Source organism: Sturnira hondurensis, unplaced genomic scaffold (genome assembly GCF_014824575.4).
Source record: "Sturnira hondurensis isolate 20B ecotype Veracruz unplaced genomic scaffold, ASM1482457v3 Scaffold0022215, whole genome shotgun sequence".
In the NCBI taxonomy this organism is placed as follows: domain Eukaryota; kingdom Metazoa; phylum Chordata; class Mammalia; order Chiroptera; family Phyllostomidae; genus Sturnira; species Sturnira hondurensis.
In genome coordinates this window covers 686705-711916 of record NW_028094846.1, presented here as the reverse complement: position 1 = coordinate 711916, position 25212 = coordinate 686705, and the positions used below count along the sequence as shown (strand labels likewise).

The window sequence follows — 25212 nt, the reverse complement described above, 5'->3', positions numbered from 1 at the left end:
GGCTGCCCTGCTTGGGCTGACGCCCATCCGGGCCACACTCAGAGCCTCAGCAGGCTTCCAGGAGCTCTGCTCCTCCCGGGCTCCTTCTCTCGCTGCTCAAAAACTCGGGCAGGGACCGTCCCCTCCCCATGCCCTGTCCTCCAGGTCCTGCCCGGGTCCACCAGATGCCGGCCATCCGGAACTTCGAACTTGTCCAGAGCACCTTTCCCACCCGTGCGCCTCGGATGTGGGGCAGAGACGGACAGCTGACGTCCCAGCCAGCACACCACCGGGCACCGGGCACCGGGCCCCAAAGGGACGAGGCGGCTGGGAGGTCTGGCTGCCCGGCAACAGCACCAAGAATCCCCAGCTGCGGCCACTGTGACCGGAGGTTCCTTCTCTTTCCTTTCTGTGATGAAAGACTAAAATTCAAAAGCCAGACACTTTGGTGTTTTTTTTAAAGATGTTTCTTAGATTTTTTTCATTATACAGATATTACAAGCATTCAAATTTGGAATGTACAGGAGAGGGAAAGATGGAGGAAGGGGAGGAGAGGGGAAGGCAGGCAGGCAGGCAAGGGAATCGCCACAGGGACCTGCACAGCAAACCGCCCCTACTAAGGATCATAGTTCAGAGGCACCTGCTGAGCACCCAGGGGCCGGGAGGGGCCTCGTGACTCACTGCAGCCGCACCCGGCCGTGCCGAGCTCACTTCCCACCCACAAGTCTTTGACGGGACATTCAGGGTTTGCTCGGGAGCCCATGGCCTTGCTGGCACTTCACCCAGACTCGACTGAGTTCATCTTGGCCGTAAAGACTGCTTTTAAAACAGATTCTGGAATCTTCTCTACACAGAAAAAAGAATTAATTCAGTTCAACTGTATTCCCAGAAGTTACAATAAAAGTGATAAAATATAAACAGACCACCCAGGACTGGAATAAATCCTTTTTTAAAAAAAAGATTTTATTTATTTATTTTTAGAGAAAGGGGAAAGGAGAAAGGGAGGGAGAGAAACATCACTGTGTGGTTGCCTCTGGTGCGCCCCCCACTGGGGACCTGGCCCGAAATGCAGGCATGTGCCCTGACTGGGAATCAAACCAGCGACCCTGCGCTTCGCTCAATGCACTGAGCCACACCAGCCAGGGCGGGGTCAATCCTTCTGACGGAAATGAACACATCAGCTCCCTCCCACTCCCCAGAACCCCCTATTAAACGACCTGTGAGCACTCACTTTACCCAAAGGCCCACTAACCGCTGCCCTGCCCCGTCTCCCCGCAACCAGACATGTAATCTATCTAGAGCTACAAAAGGCAGCTTTAGGATTGTAGGTGTTTGCACTCTACAGTGGACTCCCCAAAACTCTGACACAGTTGGGGTCCCCTGGTTTCCTGTGCAGAGCCTCTATGTAGGATGTTAATAATCCCGTGTAGAATTGTTTAACACCGTGCCTGCTTCATTACAGCGATGCCTCTGGACAGGATGGTACAACCTGGTCTGTAACACAAGTTCCTTGGAGCAGATCCAGCATCTGGTGTTCCCCAGCAGGGGGCCGCCACCCGCCCTCTTCCTCGGTGGCCCTGGAGCCGGTCACTGGACTTGGTCACTGTACTTGCCCTTGACCGAGAACCCGCCCACACGCTGTGCTGCAGCTGCTCAGGAATTTGAGGGGCTGACCTTTGAACCTGGGCAGCAGGGGGTCTGATGTCACAGTCAGAGTCCACTCACGTGCATTTCTGTCTGCCCTTGAAAAACAAAACCAGCGCCCCAGGTCAGGTTGCTGGACCTGGCTGGACGACGTTGGGATTTTCCCGGCGCTGCGGCCCGCCTGTGCAGTCGTGCCCGCGGGGCGTGTCTACAACGCCCAGCCGCTTCCTGCAGGCCGACTGTGAAACGCACAGTCAGAGGGAGACTGATGTCCTAAGAGCGGGCTCCTCTGGGGATGGGCTGTGGGCTTCAGGTGTACAGCCACACCCCCAGCACGTCCAACAGACGGCTCCAGAAACCGGGCCGTGCCCCTGCTGACAGTGAGTCAGTCTGCGAATCGGCCATCGCCACCCCCCTGAGCTTCCATCCCAGGTGCCAACCCTCGCTGGCCTGGCGGCACAGCCACAGGCTGTGAGCAGAACAAGGGCTCATTCCCCAGGGAAGGAAAAGGTCTGTTAGAGCCCGGAACAAAAACCTCGCCGAAGTCTCCCCCTCGGCCTGACAGTTACCTTTACCAGAGTGACTTCACGGGAATCGGCCACGGGACTCACTTTCGACCACAACAGCAAAGAGAAAAGAAGATACGGTTCACGGTTCATTGTCCCTCGACAGCGTAGCAAGTGAAGTAGCCGATAACAGTAACACAGAAGGAAAACCAAAGAGGCTTCTCAAACTTCTCGGGCCCACGCATTTCGTCGACGCCCTTCCCACTCTTGCACGTAGAAACGAGTTTTCCACACGTCCACTTGCGAGAAATAAAAGCTGTGGCTTCGCCAGGATTCCCCGCCGTTAGGGATGCTCTCTCCCTCAATCCCGGTCGGACACCCACAGGGCCAGGGACGTGGAGGAACACACAGACCACTCGAAGTGGGACTCGGGCCATCAGGAGGACCAGGCCCCGGTGCCGGCGCTGAGCCACCATCGCACGACGTACATGTGACGACTGGTACGAGTGTGGGCACCACGGCCTGCTGAGTGGAGCGGCTTGCGCACGTCATGGAAGTCACGTGAGGGAGCCGCACACACGCAGCCCATCTCTTCCTCCTGCGCCTCTGTGACTCTCACACCCACGGTGGTGTCTGGCCGTCACTGTCTCAGACCCTAGTGACGTGGCCTTTGGTAAGCGGGCAAGTGGCCCTGGTGCTCTGTCCACAAAGGCCCTGGGAGAAACTCAGCCCTGAAAAGAGGCAGGGAAAGGAACAGCTGCAAGAGACCAGGACTGACCTCAGGGCCAGCCCCGCAGCCGACTCCGCCCTTTCCTCGGACAGGAGTGGGGACGGCTGTGTCCCAACTGTGGACAGGCACCCGGACGTGTGCATGGCAGCCATTCTGAGGGGCCAAGAGAACAGGGGTGCAGCCTGGGTCAGGGGTGATGGCATCGCCTGCTGTCACCAGACCACACGTGTGGCCGTGACTCAGTTGGGAGCCCGTGACTCAGTGTCAGGGGACATGGTCCCACCCGAGCCCCTCGTAGGGGCCACAGAGGCCTGGCCTGCCTTCACTTTCCCTCCCTCCCTCACCCGCTGAGGAGCAGAGCTGACCTGCCCCTCTGGGAACAGGACCAGGCATTGGGGAGCTTAGCCGGGAACGCCCTGTACTGGTGGGGGGACATCACGGGGTTGTGGCCCTCCTCCGTGGTGTGGCTGGCCCTCCTACCCGGGGACGGCACCCTCCTGAGCCCCGCCTGCTGCTGACTTTCCCTCCAAAGTTCAGGACGGGGTTCAGAAGGGGGAGGGGAGGGGACCCCCTCGGTGTCCTCATGGCCGTCCTGATGGCCGGGGCAGAAATGGTGTGGTGTTCCTGCCGTACTACGTCCTTCCACTGTGACCGCAGCAGGGCAGCCACTCTGAAAGGCCCCACTGCCGCGAGAGGACACAGAAGTGCCCTCCAGTGTGAGGGAAGTCTAGCAGAGGGCCCGAGGGGTGGAGGGGAGACCTCGGCCCGGAAGGGCAGCAGCCACGGAATGCTCCCTGAAACCCCAGGTAGCCAGCTCTCCTGCAGACACTGAGTGGGGGTGCGGGGGGGCACAGAGGAACTTGGCAGCTGCTTTTAATCAGCACCCCAGGTGGTTTTTCGGGTCAGGCAGGTCCAGGAGACAGCACTGGCCCTGGGGTGCCACTGGAGCGCCAGAGGGCATTCAAACTGCTGGCAGAGAGCGCACTAGGCAGCGAGGGGCTGAGACGCTCCCGCAGCCGCTGACGGCGCCAGGCCGCAGCAGAGTGGGACGCCGCACCACCCACAGGGCCGCCGTCGGGGAGAAACACGAGACCTGGGTGGCTACCCTTTCCCCTTCCCGGCTCCCGACGGGGCGGGAGGCCTGGCTGGGCCGCAGGGTGGCCATCACCCAGCCTTCGCCTCAGGATCCGTTGGAGGGGCCGCCCGGCTCGGCCAGCACCGCTGCTCTGGGCAGGACAGGGACAGGGACAGGGACAGGGGGCAGAGGCCCTGTGGGTGGGGCAGCCAGAGGAGGTCTGAGGCAAGCCTGGTGCCCATGGGGGAGGGGCCAGCTGGGCCTGTGTGGGCCATACAGTGGGGGGTGGGGGGCGGCCCTGTCCCTTGGGCTCACGGGAAAGGACCTACGAAGGACGAGCCACAGAAGCACTGACTCGGTGCTGCTGGGGAGTCAGACTTGTTATTCCCAAGGACCAGAACCAAGCCCCTGGTGTGGCTGCAGCAGGACTGGCGCCAACCTCAAAACCAGGACGTGTGTCTGAGGTCTGCAAGACTCCTGATGAACCTCGGGACGCGGCAGTGATGGGCGGTGATGGGCGGTGATGGGGTTGTCGGGAATCTCCACGCGCACATCCGGCCCCACGCACGGGTGAGAACCTCTGCGCTTTCGGGAGAGACCAACGACTGGCCTGTGGCCCTTAGGTGGGGGGCCGCCTGCTCAGGACCTGGCCTCCCCTCTTGCTTCAGCCTCACAGGGGACCAGACCTGGCACTGAGTCAGCGGCAGCCTGGGATTTGTCTGGCACCGCTTCCAGGCATGTGCCAGATATCTGTCGTGGAACTTTGTGGACTAGCTTGTTTTTAAAATTAATGATCAGCGGACAGTTGCCAATTAAGAGGGTTCCTCATCCTCTTAAAGTTACCCCCTCAACACACTGTCTTAGAGTTTAGGTCCCAAAACAGATGCCAATTCCCTGCGCCCCCACCCCAATCCACAGTGACATAAAAAAAAAGAGAAAATACCGTTTTTCCAAATTTGTGTTGAGTGTGGGATTATAAAAAACGTTGTAATTAGAAACAAGAGTTTTAACCACCCACCGTGGCTCTGGCCACAGGTGGCAGGTGAACACGCACTCGGGGTCCAAGGCTCGCACCGGCAACAGCTGGCTTCCCCGAGCGTTGCTGTTTGTGGGTGCAGTCCTCCGTGACCTCAGAGACGTCGAGGGCAACACAGGCACCCCAGTCACCACCACTTCCCCCAAGGAGAGGTCCACACCTAATGGAGCCTCACATTCAGTAGACAACAGGGACACACTGGGACACGCGATCTAAGCTCGTCCTTCCTGAGCTGTGTTCTGTGCAACACGGACACCCATGATTCTCAACTGATGCTTTAAAAATGCTAGTCATGACTGGGTCCACAGCAGGGACACGGCCCAGAACACATGAGGACAACTGAGGAAAGCTGCGCGTGTGCCGTGGGCAGCTGTGTCCCCACGGCCGTGAAGGGGCCACGGACACTGTCAGAGGGCAGTCCTGCCGAAGTCCACAGGGGCCTGCGCCTTTCCAATGCTCAGAAAAAACGGACACTTGCGTATTTCCTTGGGGCGTAGGGAGCAAGGGAAAAGCAGACAGGAGGCACGTGCCCACCCGGTTCAGGCGGCGGTGCCCTGCTGTCGGGGGACCCTCCCAACTCTCCACGAGCAGGCCTCTCTGCCTGAGACTCCCAGGCGCCCACCCATAGCCCATGGCGCCCGGGGCTCCGGACACCGCCCCCAGCTGGTTCATCCCTGCTGGGCTAAGGACATGCCATCGCAGGCTCGGTCCTGCCTCGGTGAACCTCTTAAGCAACTGTTTCAGCAGTTCAATGCACGGTCCACCGGTGTAAACACAAATGACGGCCGAGGTCGGGACACTCTGGGGACCAAGCCTGTGCCCTGCATGTGGGCCTCCTCCTCAGCCAAAGCGCAGCCCCCCTTGTCGTGAGAGCCACCTTGGAAAGGTCACTAGGAAGACGCAGCTGCGCACTCTCCCCCTCCTGTGTGCCAAGGCCACGCAGGCGGTTCCCAGGCCGCGCACTCACGTGCATGTGAGGGCGGAGGCTCAGGCTCGGACGTGTGTCCTCGATGCTGTGCCCGCCACAGGTCCCAGGAGGCAGCCAGCTTCGCTCCAAGGCCGCTGTGTGTGCGGAGCCACCCAAGGCGGGGACCCGCAGCCACCTGCTCTGCAGCGAGAGGACCCGAAGGACACGAAGGCCCCGGGTGTCTTCGTGATGAGGAAGTTGCGAGAACCACGTGCACGCATAGCTTTTCAAGGTGGACGCAACACTACACGAAACGTGGAAAGAGGAGAAACAAAGAGCCGCTCCTTCAGGCGTGAGCTTTATTGTGTTGCCGGATCACACACACACACACACACACACACACCCCGGGAAGCGCGTCGACAGTGCGTCCTACAGGGAGCCGGTCCACAGCCCGACTGAACGAGGCAATGGAGGGGACAGGTGTCTCCTCAGAAGCCACACGCAGCACGCACTCGGGCTCCTTACGTGCTCCGGAAAGTGCAAAGAAAAGGTTCGCTGCTGCTCAGCAAGAAAAAGCATGTTAAAGACCTGACTAGAAACCAGACTTAGGGCTTCGAGGAAACACCTCGGCAGGGAGCACGTGACAGCCCCGAGGGGCTGTGGAACAGCCGACACGTCGGACCAGGAAGGAGAGCGCAGCAGCCGACAGCACCACTGCCCTGAGCTGTGCGGGCAGTTCTGGGCGTCGGTGGAAGGGGCCATCCGGGGAGGGGGGTCCCTTAGGGGAGGGGGTCCCTTAGGGGAGGGGACACGGTTGCAGTGCCGAGCCTTCCCTGCCCCCCTCTGCCCATGGAGTGCACACAGCTGGGTCTGGGGTGACCAGGAAGACTGGACAGGCTCCGGGAAAACCTGCCCCCAGGCCAGATGCAGCTGGGAGCACCAGTGGGAACTCGAGATTTCTTAACATCTCTCAGAGGAACGAAGGAGAAAGAGGAGGCCCTGCTGGAGAAGCCCTGCTGGAGAAGCCCCGCCCTGCTGCAGAAGCCCCGCCCTGCTGGAGAAGCCTCGCCCTGCTGGAGAAGCCCCGCCCTGCTGCGGGACCTGGCTGCACCATCTGGGCATCACCAGCGCCCAGAAGGTCCTGCGGGGCCCAGAGTTTTCACCAACAAACGGCTCTGAGGAAGGCGCAGGCTTCCCAGAGAGGGGCAGAACAACAAACAATTCCAGTTTCGGTTTTCCCTGTTATCCAGAACGCAGCTTCTTTTCACCACACAAGGTAAAAACCTTAGGGTTTTGTAAAGACACAAGGTTATGTAGTGTAACAACATAAACTCTTTTCTGCAAAAAGATGAAAGGTCGTTAAGGCAAAGAAGCTCCGCTGCCTCCCTTTGCCTTGAAGTGCAGACACCACGCCTGGTCAGGACACACGTGGCTGGGGAACGGCCACGGTTTCTTCAGGGCACGGGCAGCGGCTCCGCTCCGTGGGACGCGCCACGCCAGTAGTCACTTGGTAAGTTGCCCACGAATCCCAGCATTTATGGGGCCACAGACACAGCTCGGAGGAGCGCGAACAGGGCAAACGCAAAACTCGACTCCTCCTAACAGCAGGACAAACAGCCACCGGAGTGCACGCCGCAGAGGACGGAGCAGACACGTCTCTTCGGGGACCAAAGGTGAGGTGCACTGCTTCCCTCAATCACGGGCCCCCCCATGGCCACCTACCAAATACGGTTTCCTGAACCTTTTCTAACAGCAGGAACAGTCAGAGTTGTTCTGCCTTCCTTCTAAACACCCCTAGCGCTTGTCAACTGCCCACCACCATGTGAACCCCTGTGCAACTGGAACCACCACCCAGACAAAACCACAGGGGACAGACAGTGCACCCTGGGGACGGGTAGAGAGGAGCCAACCCTAAATGAAACCAGGCCGAATCCGTCACCTTCCAGGGACCTCAGGAACTGGACACCCACGCTCCCCTGCGACTGAGAGGCAGTCAGCCCCCCGGCCCCCCAGGCGCGGTTGGGTCTTCATGCCGCAGCAGCCACGGAGGCAGACCCGTGGGAAAGACGGCCGTCCCCCAGGAGGGGACGTCCCCCAGGAGGGGACGCGCTGGCTCCTGGCGCCGCAGCAGGGCCCAGGCTGCTGTGTGTGTGACCACTTTCCCAGGAAACTCAGAGGTCACAGCTGAGAGCCAGAGTGACAGGACCAGAAGGAGCCTAATGCTGGAAAGGGGGAGAGATCCAGGAGCGTCGGACGGCCAGGTCGCTGGCTCTCCACCCAGCGTGGTGTCTGGGAAATTACACTGAGCCCTTCACACACACAGACAGGCCGACTGGGGCGTTCTGGACTCTCACCCTGTGACTCCAGTCAAAGGTCACCTGAGAAAAGACAGAGGTGCAGCGGACTGTCGTTACCCGGGAAGCTCTTGCCCAAAGGAATGTCCGTGTTTTCCAGGGGTCACAAGGCACTTGCTTGAGTCTAACCTCTGCTGCCCACAGACTAGGCCGCAATGTGACAAGCCTGCCCCCCCACCCCAAGACATAGCCCCCCAGCATGACAAGACAGCCCAGGTTCCTGACCACCCCCCTTCACCCAGAAACAAACTGTTCTAACTGCTGTCAGTCACTGTGGTGCTGATTTTCATTAAATGACAAAAAAAAAAGGTCGCACCGCCCAGCATGACTGAAGAAGTTCTGTGAGACAGGCCTTGCGTCACAAAGTCACACATGAGACCCGAGGAGGAAACAATGCCAAGTGCCAGCCGCCTGCGTCTGCTGGGAGCCCGGAGGCTGGGAGTGGGGGCCATCCCAGGAAGGCCCCAGCGGCCAGGCGGCCGGGTTCATCCCCCCTCGGTAAACCTGCTCAGAGGCGGCAGAGACACAGCAACGCGGGCCTTTAGAGCCGCCTGTGAACCCAGCAGGGGCTGTCGCGCCCCAGCGGCCGGGCGCCAGAGAGAAGGCCGCACAGGGCTCATGGACGGCCAAGCTCCGGTTTGTCCTGAAGCCGCCACAGCCCGAGGTCCCCCAGGAGGACACCAGGGCTGAAACGCAGCCTCTGCTGCGGGGGGTCTGGGGTTCTTCTCCCACCTCCAGGGCGGGTGCCCCTCGCCACTGTCTTCCCAGCGTCACAGCAGGGAAGGCGCCACCTGCTGCCCTCCTCGAAGGTCTCCAACCACCAGAACGGCCCACAGGAGAACAGGCCTTTGTGTGGCAAAAATGCACCTGGACACCGCGAACAACAGAGAAACTTTGGGGGGGGCGGGGCACAGACACAGACTTGAAAAGAGAAACACTACCTGAGATCACACCTTCCCAAAGGGTCGGGGCCGAGACATGGCCTCACTGCCTTGCCCGACTCTCGGAAATTTCCGGGTTTAGCAGCTTCAAAGGACCTAAATCTCTGTGTTTCATCCCAGAAGAACCATGAAAGCGGTGTCTTTGATAGCATTTGGCTGAGGTTTAAGAAAGACACTCAGATTAAACATGTGATAATGAGAGCAAGAGGAAATCGACAGGTATCGTCTTTGGTGTTACCAGGCTAGGAGTTAGGAGTAAGATAATTTAAATCACAAGAGGCATCTTTCTTCAACTCTGTGGCTTTAATATAGAATATTTAACTCAGTGAATGGTTACTTAGGCTCAACAAGGACTCCCTCCGCTCCCCTGAAGTCTAGTTGGCATCTTCTGCCACGAAACTACAGTGTGAACCACCGCACACAGGTGGGGGCACAGAGCAGCGAGGAGACGCAGAACGCTGTCGGCCCCAGCACGGGGCGTGCGCGGCCCCCTCCGTCGCTGAGCCTGGAAGCCCACCTGCAGCACACTCGGGGCCTGGTTTCTGGAGGCAGCAGCGGCGGGGGAATGAGAGGTCCACACGCTCACTTACAACACTCGCCCTTCAGAAAAATCCACCTGTGCTGCGCGTCCATCAGGACCCACAGCAGGACCTGGTGTCCAGGTGCCGTGGAAGCCTCGCCACACCTGCACATCTGGTCCAGGAGCATGAAGGTCTCAGTCACACTAGTCACACCCTCCCAAACCAGCATCTGCAAACAAGTCAGCTCATCAGTCCCTGAAAGGGCCCCACGAAAAGCCCTGGCTGTCCCTAGATGGGCACACACTGGGAGCTCGCTGTGGAATGTACCCCTGGGCCCAGGCCTGTGGCAACTCACACGCCAGCCCCCCGCACACCGAACCTCCCTAACAATGAACGGTGAGGAGGGGCCCCAAGCCACGTGGCAGCTGGTGGGCCCCACAATGTCGAGCAGTCCCTGTGGGACCAGCAGGGCAGCGGGGCCCTCCTCTCCTGTGGGGGCTCTGTGTGGGCTCTCCGGGACCGTGCAGCCCATGCAAGAGGCTGCCAGCAGGGAAAGAGATAAAAGTTGGCTTCCTCGGGGGAAAAAGTAAATAAATAGCAATTTCACTTAGGTAAGAAAACAAGAAAAAACCCATACTCTGTATCCTATTTTGTGTACATATAATCAGTGCTTTATAAAGATTTCCTGAACTTTAACCCCTTAAAAACCATCCCCCCAAGGTGGGAGGGAGCCTGTGACCAGCTGTGTGCAGGACCTCACGCCCAGCACCCTATGGGGGCTCTCTTTCCTTCCTCTCACCTGCACAGCTACACCCCCCCCAAACTGCCCTGCCCTCCAAACCAGGCCACGTGGGACACCGTCCCTCCAGCTTCGTCCTCAGCGAAGGAAGGGCAGGGCAGCGGATGGGGTGGGAGGGAGGGGGCGAAGCAGGAGCAGGAGAGCCCAAAGTCGCCCACAGTCTCAGTCTCTGGCTGTCCTCCCTTCACTGAACATTCCGTTCTTCCTTTTTCGGACCACTTCCGTTTTCTATCACAGCAGGCTACACTGCACCGCGATAAAGCTAACGATGACCACAGCACACTCAGCAGAAAGGGGCTCACACAGGGTCTGGCGCCGGCGCGGGAAGGGGACGGGAGCCCAGTCTGGACCCGCCAGCTCCTCCCCAAGGTCCATCCCACAGGCGGCCCTCGGCGCGCCCACCACGCCCTCTGACAGGTGTACCACCTGAGTGCACTCACATGAGTGCAGGGACGAGGGGATGGGGCTGAGCGGCTCACAGGACTCACAGTGGAAGGACCCACTTGACTTTCCTCTGACTCACACCTGCACTCACGTGAGTAAACACACCAGACAGCAAGCTGTGCGACACCAAGCACCAGCTTTCTACCTTAAAAGCCTTAATTTACACGCACGGAGACAGGCTCACTGCAGTTTCTTTAAGGGAACGTTCGGCACAGGACTCCCTGACGCATCCCCAGTGCAGCGTGGGACACAGAAGGGGACACCGCGTACCCAGCACCTGGGTGGAATGGACGTGGACACGGGAGCACCGCGCGGGCGCCCCCAGGCCCCTGGCTGCAGCCCGGCAGCCACCCCTGCCTCACGAGCACCCACCACAACGGCGGTCTGAGCCACACTTGCAAGAGCCACCCCGTGCACCACCCACAGCAAGGGACCCCTGGGACGGCAGCCAGCCGGTGCTTTCCGGCGCCTGCACCTGCCCAGGTGACACAAATGTACAAAGTAGCACCCCCCCGCCCGGCGAGGGGTGCTGCTACACGAGGGCGAGGAGGCGGTAACCCGGGAAACGCGGAGGGGTGCGGGGACGCGTCCCAGGGCCGCTGGTCACAGCAGAGTCTGGTAGAGGTACCCCCTCCGGTAGGCGCTCAGCGGGTAGAACGTGGCCACCACGAACTTCCCGTCGAACGTCCTCCCCGTCAGCAGCTTCTGAGCCGCTTTGGAGTCGCCGGCGTTCGCATACTCAACGAAGACCTAGAAGGGGAGAAAACAGGGTGACTTGTCTCCACCCCGCGGCCTGGGGACAGCGCTCCTGCCCACATCCCCTCGAGTCTCCACAGCCTCCCTGCAGGCGCTGGGGCTGCCGTCCGCGGACGCGCTTGAGGCCGGTACAGTTCAGAGCCCGTCCTTAGAACGCAGCCGGTTCCGGAACCAGCAACCCGCGGGTGACCACGGACAGCCTCTCCCTGCCAGGTCAGGCAGGGCTGCCAGGCAGTGCGGGCCACCAGCCCGAGAGCACACCCCGGCGACAGCCAGCACATCAGGGGGAGAAACACAAAAGACGCAGAAGCCGTGCTATAGCAAGGGAGGTGGCTCCCTTTTCCGGAGTATTTGAATCCCCACCAAAGAGACAGGCAGAGGACACAGCACAATAACCTCCTAGTCCTTTCACTGACTGAAAGCAAAGTGACAGGGAGGAGAAGTGACTAGAAGTGATGCGACCTCGGCGACCTGTCCCCTGTGGACCAGACCACCACAGCCTCTCATCCTGCTGTGTCCCTGGGACCAAGCTGCGGGCCCACAGGGCCTTCCCCTCGGAGGCGAGAACGGGCAGTTCGAGAAAACCAGTCCCCAGGCTCTCGGCATCCCCTCGCATGCCCCACTAACAGCAGACTTGCTGAGGCCCTGCCCGGTGGTCCGTCCAGTAGGCCCCTCCTCCCTGTGGGCCACGCACAGCCGGCCCCACAGGGAGTGTCCAGTGCTCAGGGCACGAAGAGCCAGGCAGTTCCAAGCACAGGCCTGCTCTGCCTGGCGAGGGACCCAAGAAGTGAGCCGCAAGGGAGGCTGGGACAGAGGACAGGCTGCCCAGCCTGTGGACTCAGCTCCCACCCGACCTGCACACCTCACGGTGCCCCTCCACCCCTCGCCCTGAGGCTCCTGCGGGACTGCCCATTCAGGTCTGACCTCGACCCAAACATCAAGTGCACTGTGAATAGAACCTCCCTTTGCAGGCGAGCTGAGCGCTGTGCCAGCCGGTGCCCCGCCCCCACCTGCCGCACAGCTTCTGGGAGGCTGAGGGAGGACTCCAAGCCCGTGCTTTCTGAATTTGCACATAACGGAGAGGACAGGCTGCTTTTGCCTCACCCATGCCACGGCCACTTTTGGCCCCCATGCTCCTGGTAGAGGGGGCGGCCATCCACTGCTAAAGGGGCCTTCACAGCTTCTCAGCCACAGGGTCAGAAGCTCCAAACAAAAGCACTTCCGAAGGGCCACACTGTGCCGTCCACCAGAGGTATGTGACCAGCCCGCAGGCCACACCTCCACGGTCTCACCTGCCACCCCCACCCACTCAGGTCCCGCTGACTCCCAGCAGCCAGAACATGCAGCCCTGGCACCCCCTTCCTCAGGCGGCTGTCCCCTCCCCACCCACCACAAGGCTCCTACAGCCCCTCCCCCCCCAGCTCTGTGCACCCAGTGCCCTTGTCCTTGACCCTACCGTCTCCCCTCGCTGGGAGCACACTGCAGGGGCAAAGTCGCACAGCTGATGGGCACATGGCCCCGAGGGGCTGGGTGCCTTCCTGACCCTGCAGGGGGACAGGGTCCGTCTAGACTGGCAGTCACTGTCACTTCAGCTAGAGTGGAACCTCACTCCTCTTCAGTCGCCCCAACCCCCACGACACCAAGCCGAGACAAAACAATAATCCGTAACTGGAGGAGGTTTCCCCCACAGGGGCCGGGGGTGGCACCTGGCAGCCTCTGCAGACCCCCAGGTCTTCAGCATTGAGGGCAGGGAAGGGCATCAGCATGGGGGCCGGGGGCCTGCCACTGAGCTCCCTGCAACGCCCAGCCAGCCCAGCAGGGGGCGCCCACAGCACAGGGCCAGGGCGCAGAGGCTGGGGAACCCTGGGCCAGTGAAACTCACTCTGCGCTCCCACAAATGGAAACACTGACGCCAGAGGAAGGTTTCTCTGTCGCAGACTCCAACTCAGAGCCGCAGCTCCAGGAGGAGCCCTCGATCCGGTTTCAGCCAGTGCCAGTCATGGAGGGAGACTCGCCCTCGTCGGAGCAGAATGGGGCCAGGCTGCCTCTGCAGCTGAACCTGAGCCACACCAGAGCTCCCGTCCGTCGCAGCCGCTGCTGCCGACAGTGACTTGCAAGTGGAGGGGCCCTCTGTCCAAGACAAACGCCAACGCTCCCACAGCACAGAGCTCCGGGAGGAGTGCGCACACAGCCTCCCCAAGGGCGGCGTCCAGTCCCCACAGTGCGTGCCCCTCTCCGAAGACCGGGGGCAGCCTGCAGCGAGTCCCAGCCCCGAGGATGCCCGCTCACCTGTCCACGGCCAGGGCTCTCCTTGGGGACCAGCAGGGACACCACAGGCCCGAACTTCTGGCACTCCTCCCTCACGTCCTCCACAGCATCTGGGGACACAAACACAGCCACGCCGGGCCGGGGTTAGCAAGACTGTCACTCACAGCTGCGTGTCGCCAGAGTTCGGCGTCCACGCCCAGACTAGGACGCCATTTCCTGCACCTTTGAAAACGGCTCACGCACCCTACAAATTCAATGCACCCCAAGTTTTCTTCTCTGTTTCAACACTGCGTAGCTGATGCATCCAAACATCGAAAACCCAAACCCCCAGAGCGCGACACCTGAACCTCCCGCTGTCCGACCGCTGTGCGGTACCGTCACCCACAAGAGCGTGACGGGCTCGCGGGGCAGAGGCCTCGCCTCCCCGCGCGTGTCTAAGCTGCCTCTCTGGGATCCGAACTGGCCAACGTGCCTTTCGTGGAGGCTCGCCGACGTCGGCCAGCGCTCAACAGGGGCCCTGACAACGTGTCCTCTGCACCACACCTACAGTGCCACCAGGCACATCCTTGCCGCCAGTGTGGCGGGTCACACACTGCGCAGCACAGGGGAGTCAGCATCTCCACAGGCGAGAGTGAGACTCCTGTGGAGCTGCTCCGGGCACCCCTGCTGCGGAGGGCCTGGTGGCGTCCCTCACGCACCACCCCCTGGGCCAGTCTACGCGGGCCTGGCCCTGCTAAAGGCTGGGACGGTTTTTTTCCAAGATGGTTACCTGTCTCTTCATCTTTTTATAGTGGTTTTGTCAGTGTCAAGTTTGCTGAATTACCATTTTACTGCTTCTGAGTTCTGTGGTAAACTTGTAGGAGGCCTTTTGGTTCCAGATATATTGTTTTTAAAAATCCCCCATGGTTTTTTAAGTTGTCTGTTTCCTCTCTTCCCACTCATCTGCCCCCTCCACTCCCCCCCCACCCCGCTCTCCTGTCCCTGTCTCAGCCTTCCCCCGCTTCGCTGGTTGTTTGGGCGTCACAGCCCTCACTTGGCCAAGAGTGCACTTTGCTCTAAAGCAGAAGGTTGGAGTCTCACCTCCCCACCCATCCCCACCGAGGTCACAAGGCAGCCACCCCCACCCGCGATTTCTAACCAAGCAAACTTACCTCATCTGATGTAATTTCACAATGACCTTCTAATCAGAACAAAGGCATTTGCGTGAGACTCTTAAACACTAAGATCTGACGCCTACACTCAAACAGCATTTAAACGCTCAGTGTGCTTAGGAGGAAAAACAGTGTCACACAGCAAGACAGGCAGCCGAGAGCAGAGCCTCCCTGAGGTTCATGCGGGCACCAGGCCTGCCCTGTGCCCGGACAAACACATCAGGAGCCAGAGACACAGCCACGGGCACGGCCAGTTTCAGATGAACAGGCGTCCTGAAAAGTGGCGGAGGCAGAAGCTAGCAACTGTCACAGATGCCACGAAATGACCTTGTCTCATTTATCAGGTAACCAGGCAAAGCCCAGGGACGTAAAATGATGTGCACACACAGCAGACAGTGCAGTGAGGTGAGCCCTGTGTGTAAGGGTCTGGTCCTCACAAAGAAAACACCGAGCCTTGAGGAGGCGATTTCTCTGCTCCGTCCTGGTGAGTCCGCTCACCTCCAAGCTACCAGACACTCAGGACAGCATGAGGCCAGCTGTCACTCTACGACCTGGCATCTGGAATGGCCCCTCACACCCAGCAAAGGGCAGGCACCAAGCTGTGTCTGACGCAAAGCTCTGTGCACCTGACGCTCTCGCGCTGTTACCTCTGGGCCAGAACCTGAACCCTAAACACACTAGGCTGACTGCCCCCCCGTAAATACCTTCAGACGCAGTGGAACCTACCAATGCCGCGCGGTGAACACCACGCCCGCCCTCACCCTGTGCCCCTCTCTCCCCAGCCCCAGCCAGTGACCGAGGGGCTCAGGTGCCGCTCAGTCCAGACCCCGGTTCCTCGCACCCGCCCTTCTGCCTGTCACCCTGCCTTCGGACTGCCTGAAACTGGTGCCGACCCCAAACGCTATCACAGCAGGCACAGGGCTAGGCCTGTGGATGCTGGGGGATGTAACTGGAGACCCGGGTCCCCTCTCCGCATGGGGGGCGTGCTGCGGGGGCTGGCACAGCGTGCGAGGCAGACGCGGGGGCCGCAGGGCAGCACTGACCTTCATACCCCTCCTCGCTCTCCAGGTAGTCGCCGTCCAGCACGTTGAGCAGCCTCAGCACCGGGGTGGGGAGCATCACCAGGTCTTCCATGTGGGGGGCTGCGGGGGTCGGACATGCCGTCAGGGGGAGCTCCCCAGACAGGCCGATGCGCATCGGGCAGGGCAGCCGGGACCCAGGACGCGCCGGGAGCCGCAGGCCACTCACCGAACGGGATGCTGAAGAACGGGCTGCCGAGCGCGGCCTCGGCGGGCGCTCGCCGGCGCGGGTCCTCCTGGAGCATGCTGCGGCACAGACGGGCACAGACGGGCTCAGAGAGGCTCCGCGTCACTGCCCGGCCGTGCGACCGCGGCCTCTCAGAAAACAAAGCCAGCGTTGGGCACAGCACTGACTGCCCAGCGAGACCTGCCCGTCGCTTGTCTACGAAACGCAGCAGCGCCTCCATGAACACCCACGCAGCAGACTCACATGCGCAAGGCCAGCGTCTACAGAGCTGGGTAACCATGACACCCGCGGAAACACAAGGGGAGGGACAACTGCCCCAGCAGCCAGACCTGCACCCCAAGGACCCCTCTGGGGGAAGCACGGACACACAGACTGAGCTGCTGAACCGGACAAAAGAGCAGCCCAGCACAGCCAGCAGGTCCTCAGCGAGGGGCAGGACAAGCCAACTGGGACCGGCAGCTCACGCTGCGGGGGCTGCCCCTCCGGGCTCCAGGCTGAGGTGAGCGTCCCTGCGGGTCGCAAGGGGGAGGGGCGGGCGACCAGGCTGCAGGGTGTCTCTTTAACTCTGACTTTAGTGCAGAGAGACAGAGAAACACCGGGTTTGTGGTTTCAGTTATCGATGCGTTCACTGGTTGATGCGTGTACCTGCCCCGACGGAGGATCGAACTCACAGACTTGTGTATGGGGAGGCTCTGACCAACCGCGCTGTCCAGCTGGGGCCAGCCCTAGGACCCCTTACAGCTGACCAGCTGAAGCTCCCTTCCCGGGCACAGTCCCGCAGAAAAGAGAAATCTTGGGACCAGAATCCACACTGAGCAGGAAGGTGGGGGGGCAAGACAGAGGAAGAGAGAAAGGGAGAGAGCAGGAAAAAGGTCGGGGAGCGAGGAAACAGATCTCAGGAGAAGTGAAGAGTTGTTTCTGGCCAACGTCACACAGAAACAGCAACAGGAGGAGCCCTGCAAACCACGGAGGGCAACCTCAGCTCCACTTTCCGCTACAAACGTAAGTGAGCTGGCTCCACGCAAAAACGAGGTGCACAGGAAGCGCCCTTCTTGGGGCTGCGGGGCGCTGCCCGGTTCACCGATCGCTCGCCAAAGCCATTTTTAGAGGACAGAGCCTGGGTAAGAGCTAGAAACAGAAGCCGTTCCACAAAGTAACTAAAAGGTTAAAAAATGAATAAACATAAGACATCGTGTGTTGAACAGAAGGCAAGGAAGAAAATTTTTAAAAATCAAAAAGAAACAGATATAAAGATTCAAGAGAAAGTAGGAGCCCTGGAGGAGAGATGCGGGGCGGGGCCGGCCCAGCTGGGGTTTCCCGAGGCGCCTGGGAGGGTCTGGCAGCGCCAACCCCAAACCACCAAGACCAAGAGGTATTTGGTAGTCACGGGACTCTATGAAAGACAAAATCCTTTGGCCGTCTAGATAAAAAGACCAAGTGACTCTTAATATGAAGCAAATACTTTCAACCTTTTTCATCGCGTGGCAGCATGAACTGCCAAAATTCCGCAGCACACCCAAAGACTCCATTTTTGGCTGATCTGACGAAAACTACAGGTATGGTTTAGATTCCTTCCCAGTGGGCGGCCACAGCCGTGCTGGCTGTTGGCACCTCCACCTGCCATTTTCATGTAGCAAGTGCCCCTGACTAAGCAGTCAAAGGCCCCGGCGGCCCACAGTGGGGAGATGGCTGACAGAAGGACGAGCAGGCCCTCCGCCCTTCCCGCAGCAGCGTGTCTGAGACACTCGGGGACAGGTGGGGACGTGTGAGAACAAGCCACTACTGCTCTGTGAGCCAGAGCGGAGAAGCCACAGCGCCTGCCCTGACCAGAGTCGGGACACAAGGGCCAGGCCCGAGAGCAGCGGCGGTCAGACGACGGCGTCAGGGCAGAGGGAGCGGGGTGCAGTGGCACAGCCCCGGCTCGGACGGGGGAGGACAGGGAAGCGCGCAGACAGCGCTGCGGTCAGCCACGTGGCCGGAGCACGGCTGTCCCAAGGCGGCTGCTCGGACGCGCTGTGGGAGGCAGTGATGAGCGAGGAGGGGTCTCGTTTCTGCAGGCCCCCTCCACGCTCCCAGCCAGGACCCCCGGCACAGAGGAAAGCTGCGGGCGTAAACGGAGAACATGACCGGTGGCCCCAAGTCTGCACTGGGGGACGCAGCATGACCTCCATCCCCTTGAAAGAGCCAGTGGCAGCAACCACCTGTGGGGACTACTGCCCTGACACCCAGCCTGTGACAGCCCAATGCTGCCTCCTCCTGAGAGGAGGCTTCCTGGAGAGCCCGTGGTGACCGGGTCTGGGCAGGAAGGGTGACAAGTGCCCAAGCATGGCCACCACTGACAGCAAGGACGCTGCCGGGCCGGGACAGGGGTCTGCAGCGGACAGGCAGCTCCGACCAGAGTGGCAGCGGGCCAGACACATCAGGCTCTCAGACACACATCGGCCACGCTTGACCCCGGTTCACAGGAGTCTTTCACCTTCCGGGGGACGTGGTCCCTTTTGGAGGAGGGCAGGGCGTCCATGCTTTTCAAACACCAGGAACCAGAGAGAACCCACCTTCTTTTGTGTCTGGTCAACCCAGCGAAGGCCAAATGACAGATGACAACTGTCCCGCCCGCGGCCCTGACGAGTGCTGATGCAGAAGGCAGAGAGGGCCACCGCCCTCCCGCGAGCAGCACCGCGCTGCCCAGTCCTGCGGACAGCTCTCGGAAGCCCCTGGCCTCCCCGTGCAACGCGCAGGCAGAGCCCCATGTCCGGCCACACCGTGTGCACACGCTGCGGGGTTCCTGCTGCGGGCAGCTCTGCTGACCGGGCGGTCCAACCCACAAGCGCGGCAGGGGCAGCAGACTGGAGGTTCCACGGGGACTCTCCCCTTCGGAGGAGCAGCTCTCCGCCGTGGTGTGCGGGCACACGCACCTGGGCGATGGCCTGCACTGAAAGCGAGCGGGGACCAGCAGGGGGTTCACAGCAGTTACTGTCAGGGAGAGAGAAGGGGCGACCGTGCCGCTCCACTTCTTGACCCGAGCAGTGGACACGGCGCATCCCAGGTCCAAGGAGCGGCACAGCTGTGCTCAGGGTCTGTGCTGCCGCACAAACTGCAGTCCGAACAACGTGGCTGACACGCTGCCGGAGACACAGAAGAGCCCTGAGGAGAAGCATGCCAAGTGCTAACAGGAGAAAGGGGTTATAATTTGTATCTTCCTCATCACAACTTCCTATGGCTTCCAAACTTTGCATTAATTGTGTAAGAGGAAGAGCGATTACTTCAGCTCTGGCTGGTGTGGCTCGGCGGTTGAGTGCCGGCCAGCGAACCAGAAGGCCACTGGGTCGAGGGCCAGGGCTCCAATGGGGGGTGCAAGAAAGGCAGCTGCACGCTGATGCTTCTCTGTCGGCCCTCTCTCCTCCCAAGAATCCATCATGTAGTTTTCCCCCATTTTTAGAAAGCCACAGCCAACACACACCACAACGGTTCCAGCTGCACAGAGCCCGTCCGTGGCTGTGCACGGCCCCTTCTCAGTGTGAAACGCCCCACGTGGCGTCCAGTCCAGACGCCAACGGCTGCTTGTTTCCTCTGTCACACACAACGATGTGGGACGAGAGGCGGCGCCAGGCTCGGCCTCTTGGCAGCACTTCCCCAGTTCCTGTGAATCTACAATTACTGCAAGTAAAAAGCAACCGGGAGAACTGCAGGGTCAGAAGCAGGAGCATCCGTTCAGTGAGAGCTGGGGGAAGGGCGCAGCCGTACCTTTTGATGAGGTCTCGGAGGTGGTAGGCTGGGATGGCGGCATTCACCACCGCTTTGCTGGCAAACATGTGATCAATGATGGCAGAGCTGTTGGCCTAGCGAGAGGGAGAGAAGTCTTCCTTTGGTGACTCGATTCAGTCACTGTTTCCTGAGGGCCAGGCACTGGTGTCCTGTGAGACGCCACAGGAACCCGCCTCCCCCGACCGAGCGCTCTGAAGGGAGGGAACCGGGGGTGGTCAGTCACATGCAGGTCCTGGGTCCTCAGTGCCGGGCCCTGCGCTTCTCGCCACACAAGGCCTGCCCACCACCCAGCGCTGCCCACTCGGGCCTGAGCACTCGCCATCCCAGGGGCTCAGATGGTCGGGGCCAACGCACGGGGGCAGCAGAGACCAGCACTGGCCCAAGTGTCTGGGGCACCAGGGACAAAGAAGGACACCAATCCCCCTCGCACGGCTGTGCTTCTGTACCAAAGGTGAGCACCTGGCACCCCCACCAGGCCACTGCAGCGCTCTGCACGGGCACTGACAGCCACACTCCACACTCATCATCACAACTGGTGACTCCTCAGCGCTGTGTTCTCAAACCTCCAGCCTGAGGCCTGCCACGGCCACCGCCAAATGCAAGCCCCAAGGGGTGTTTGCAAACAAAGACCCTAACTATGCAGGGACCGACTGGAAGCTCCCTGCTGGTCCGCGGGTACAGAGGTTCAGAGCTCAGAGGCCGAACTGCCAGAGCAGGTGCTACACCAGAAGGCGCATGCGCATCACAAAGGGGGCGGGTGCAGAGCTGTGGGCGGAGCCCAAGGCAGGGGGGAGGGGCAGTTGTGTGTCCCAGGGCAAGGGGTTTTCCGCACCCGAGCCTCTGGTTCCCCGAATGGAGGGACCTACACCCTCACTCGCTGTTTTCACAGAACCGTTGGGAGAACCTTCCAACGGTACGCACAAACTGTGAGCATAATGTGGAGTATCATTCACCTGACCATGTACTCTCGCACTATTAGCATTTTAGGAAGTAGCATAACTAAATTTCTAGACGAAAGAAATTAGTTTCACTTCCTGGGGAAAAATCCCACGTCCTTGCTCCGACTCCAGGCCAGGCCCCAGCCCAGGAGCGGGGTGGGACGCTGAGCCGTGCAGTTGCAGCCTGGGCGGGAGGGGCCGGGCAGCACCCACCCACGCAGGAGGCGGCGCCTGAGGCAGAGCGCTCGTGAGAATCTCAGGCTGCGACGCGACGCTGGGCCCGGGCCAGGGACCCTGAGGGAACCTCTGGTGCCCGTTACCTTCCATTCCTGAGATCTGACCGTGTGCTTCAGCTTCACTCCCGAGAACATCTCCAGCAGGATGATCCCAAGGCTCCACAGGTCCACGGCCGAGGTGCACTCTGCTTCGCTCTGCAGCCCGGCCTGGGCCAGGCAGTTCTGCAGCTCGGCTTCCGGAGCCCGGTACCCGTCTGTCTGAATGTACTTCACATCCTAAAGGAGATGAGGGAACACTGCACCCAGTGAAGAACAGCTCGCTGTCCATCCGTCCACCTCTGCACTGTATTCCCTGCCCACCAAATGCCAGGACGCCCTGCCCTCAGCCACCCTCCTTCCCCAGCTCCTCAACTGGGCAGGTCTCACGGCCCAGCCGCACACTTTCCAGGCAGCTCCTGCAAAGAGACTTCCTTAGTCTCTTGCCTTGGAGACACTGCTAATAAACAAGGACTCTGTTCAGCAAAGAAAAAAAGAGTGCCCTGCAGGGGAGTCACTCCTGACAGTTTCAGGCCCCTTCATACTTCACTGGCCCCACTCCCTGACCAAATACATGCTGGCCATGAACTTTCCATCGGCTTCACCCCCAGGAGTCCAGAATCACAGTTACAAACAGACCATAAGCCCCCACTAAACTGCTTCTACTCTTTACAACACCCGCCTTAGACCCTGAAGTGGACGGAGCACTTCTTACCTGATTGCCCTCTTTGAAGCTCAGGCCAAAATCAATGAGCTTGAAACACTCGCTCTCCGCGCTCCATAGGATGTTCCGAGGTTTGAGGTCGGCGTGGACGTAGCCCTCACGGTGAAGGAAGGCGAGGGCCTCCAGCACGTCCCGAGCGCAGTGCTGGATCACCCACAGGGAGCAGCCCTGGTGGCTGGAGTACAGGAGCAGCTCCGACACGCTGACGTCCAGGAGCTCCAGCAACAGACAGCGGGACGGCACGTTTGGGGAGAAGTGGATGGTGAACACCCCGTACAGAGTCACTGGGGAGAGACGAACGGCACTCCTCAGGAGTCAGACCCAGGGCAAGTGAGGCACCACTGAAGCAGGTGACTGACTGCAGGGCGCAACCTTGGGACAGTCTACCGAAGAATAACTCTGATGAGCGAGGAAGCTCCCATTGCAACTTATTTTTCCCACGAGGAAGATTTTTGGGTCACTGGGTCATTTTAATAAAACAAGATGAGACGACCTTCAGCAGCTGGTTACTATTCAAAGATAATACATGTGGCACAATAATTCAACCTGTTTCACCAAACACTCGTGGTGGATGAATGTGCACTGAGGGTGCCCAGCAAGGATGAGCAAAATTAAAATTAAAAAATAAAAATAAAAAATCCAGCCCTGGACAAGTAGCTCAGTGGGTCAGAGCATCATCTGATCTTCCGTTGCAGGTTCCACCCCCAGTCGGAGCACAGGCAGTGGTCAACCAATGAGGCTTCGATAAGTGGGACAACAAATCAATGTTCCCCTCTCTCTCTAAAATCAATAAACAAGTTTCCTAAAAGTAAAAACCCAAATATTACCTACTACTCAAGATGAATGAGTAGTATTTTTCTACTCAATGTGGAAAAACAAAAATTGAACATTGGCTCCTGACCCAAAACAGCACTCGATTATCTCAATATTAAAAGGGAGCGTGCCTTTTGAAGACACGTCTAATCTTTCGGAGACTCAACGAGTCCTTAGGCCTGCAAAACTGCAAAAATGTCCCCCTTAAACAGCGCGGCTACGTCGAAAGTGTAGCTTAAAACAAGCAAACAAAAAACACCCTAGTGTTCAGGGCTCCAAAACGGCAAGATACCGAAGGCCCATCTTCCACGATGCTGCCCAGGCAGCAAGCGGGGATTCGGCAGAGCCAGAACGGGGCGGGGGGGGGGGGCGGGTGCCGGGGGACAACGGGGGCCGCTGCCGTCGGTCCATCATCAGGGATCAGCTCAGACCTCACAGTCTGAGTGTCGGAACCAGAACTGTGAGCGCACCAGCTGCGCGGCCGTCACACTTCCACAAGGGCCCCTGTGAAACACTGAGTCACGTCTCGCCAGGCCAGACTACCTGCGGCTCCAGCAGCGCCTGCCGGCGTTACCAGCCGAGCAGAAGGGCCCGCTTCCCACTGCCTTGCAGAGGCTAAAAATTTCCACGCGAGTCCAGACGACACAGCCAAGGCGCGGCTGCGTCCCGGGGCCGGGCACCTGCGCTCCCCGCCCGCCCCGCACCCGCTCCAGTTCCCCGGCCGCGCGGAGGACCCGCCCGCCGCCCTCACCGATGTTGCGGTGGCCCTGCAGCTGCTCCAGCGCCGCGCGCTCCTTGCGGAAGCCGTACTCCGCGGCCGAGGCGGCGGCCCCGGAGGCGCCGGGCGGCAGGAACTGCTTGAGCGCGCCGGGGGGCGAGCCGGGGGTGCCACAGCAGCGCACCCGGTACACCGACGCCGAGGACCCGCTGCCCAGGCGGCTCTGCACCTGCCACAGCCGCCCGAAGGCCTCCAGGAAGCGCGGCGGCTCGGCGCCCCACGCGCAGCCGGACCCCGCCATCCGCGCGGACTGAGGGCGACGCGGCGCTGACGCGAAGCCCCGCAGCCGGCCGCGCCCGCGGGTCACATCGCAGCCGCCGGCCGCTCCGCAGGGAGAGGCCCACCGCGCGCCGCCGCCGCTGCTGCCGCCGCCGGGCTCAGGCCGCCATGACGCCGGAAGCCGCGCGCCCCGCCGGTAGCCGGAAGCCGGAAGCGGACCCAGAGCCCGGCCTGCGCTGGAAGGAGGCGGGAGCCCGGGTGGGCGTGGCTCCAGAAAAGGAGGCGGAGCGCCCGAACGTCCGAACGTGGGTGTGTCTCTCTGAGCAGCTGGTCCTCGGACCCAGAGCTGCGCGTCCTGGGACTAGGGCAGCCTTTCCCGTCAGCGAGCCCGCCTCGGTCTGCGCTTCGAGGCCGACACCTGGGAGAACCGCTCCTTTCCTGGCCCCCGAGGCGCCGCTGCTGCGCGGGGGCCGAGAGCGCCGAGCCCCACACACCTGCTCCGAGCTCCACGGTCGCTCACTGTCCCCAGCCTCCGCGGAAAGGCAGCGTCTCCGCGCCCTGCCTCTCACGCAGCCCTGGACGCTGCCTCGCTCTGCTTGCTCCTGCCCCTTAGCCTGCCCCGCAACGCGTCGCCGTAGCCCTCCGTGCACCTGCACTGGCGCTAGCGTACGCAATGCACTGCCACAGCGCCCTCCTCCGGAGGAACGCCCTCCATCCCTTCGTGCACGTCCTCAAAGGGCCGGAGGAGCGCGGCGGGGACTCCCGCCAGGCTGAGTTCCCGCCTTCTCCGCCACATTAGACGTTAGACTGGGCGCCCTGGCAGCCCCCGCGCCTCTGGCCCTGGGTGAGAGTGGGGGGGGGGGGCCGGGCAGGAAGAGGCAGCTGGCCCGTGGGGACTGTGGACAGGAAGTGCTACCTGATGCACAGCCGATAGGGCTCGTGAAGGACACCAGCGCGCAAACGCTGGGTCAGGGACTTCCTGTGCATCAGAGGCGGGAGCGGGGTCTGCCCGGAGCCGGGGGAGTTGAAGTGGGGTCCATCTGGGCTGTGAGGGGGCCACGTGCGGTGGGATGCGCGGGGCTTTGTGTAGGCCCTAGGCCATTAAGAGGTGTGAGGAAGTGCTAGATTCTGGAGAAAAGGGCCTACATTTTATACAAGTTCACTGTAGAAAATTTAAACGTAATACAAGGCAGACATAAAACTAGAAACCCTCTAACCACCCTCGTTAATATGGTAAAATTCTTTCTAGACTTCTGTCTGAGCATTTACATACCCCTAGGAGCACTGCACACTCACACACACAACCACACACGCGCATAGATGGAG

The 25212-nt window shown here is 60.6% G+C and overlaps 1 protein-coding gene across 2 annotated transcripts; it reads right to left on the bottom strand.

Annotated features, from left to right (window-relative positions):
• Positions 1-687: 687 nt before the first annotated feature.
• UHMK1 (U2AF homology motif kinase 1) lies at positions 688-24075 on the bottom strand. 2 transcript variants are annotated; one of them, XM_037034900.1, is made up of 8 exons: positions 23641-24075; positions 22068-22360; positions 21401-21592; positions 20122-20216; positions 16360-16436; positions 16155-16253; positions 13982-14070; positions 688-825 (listed from the first exon to the last, which is right to left on the bottom strand). In XM_037034900.1, the coding sequence occupies exons 1-8, from the start codon at positions 23906-23908 to the stop codon at positions 802-804; spliced, it is 1137 nt and encodes a 378-aa protein (XP_036890795.1). In that variant the 5' UTR covers positions 23909-24075; the 3' UTR covers positions 688-801. The 2 variants fall into 2 exon arrangements, with proteins under 2 accessions (XP_036890795.1, XP_036890794.1); XM_037034899.1 differs by lacking the exon at positions 688-825 and adding an exon at positions 8879-11686 and having other exon boundaries at positions 23641-24074.
• Positions 24076-25212: the final 1137 nt, after the last annotated feature.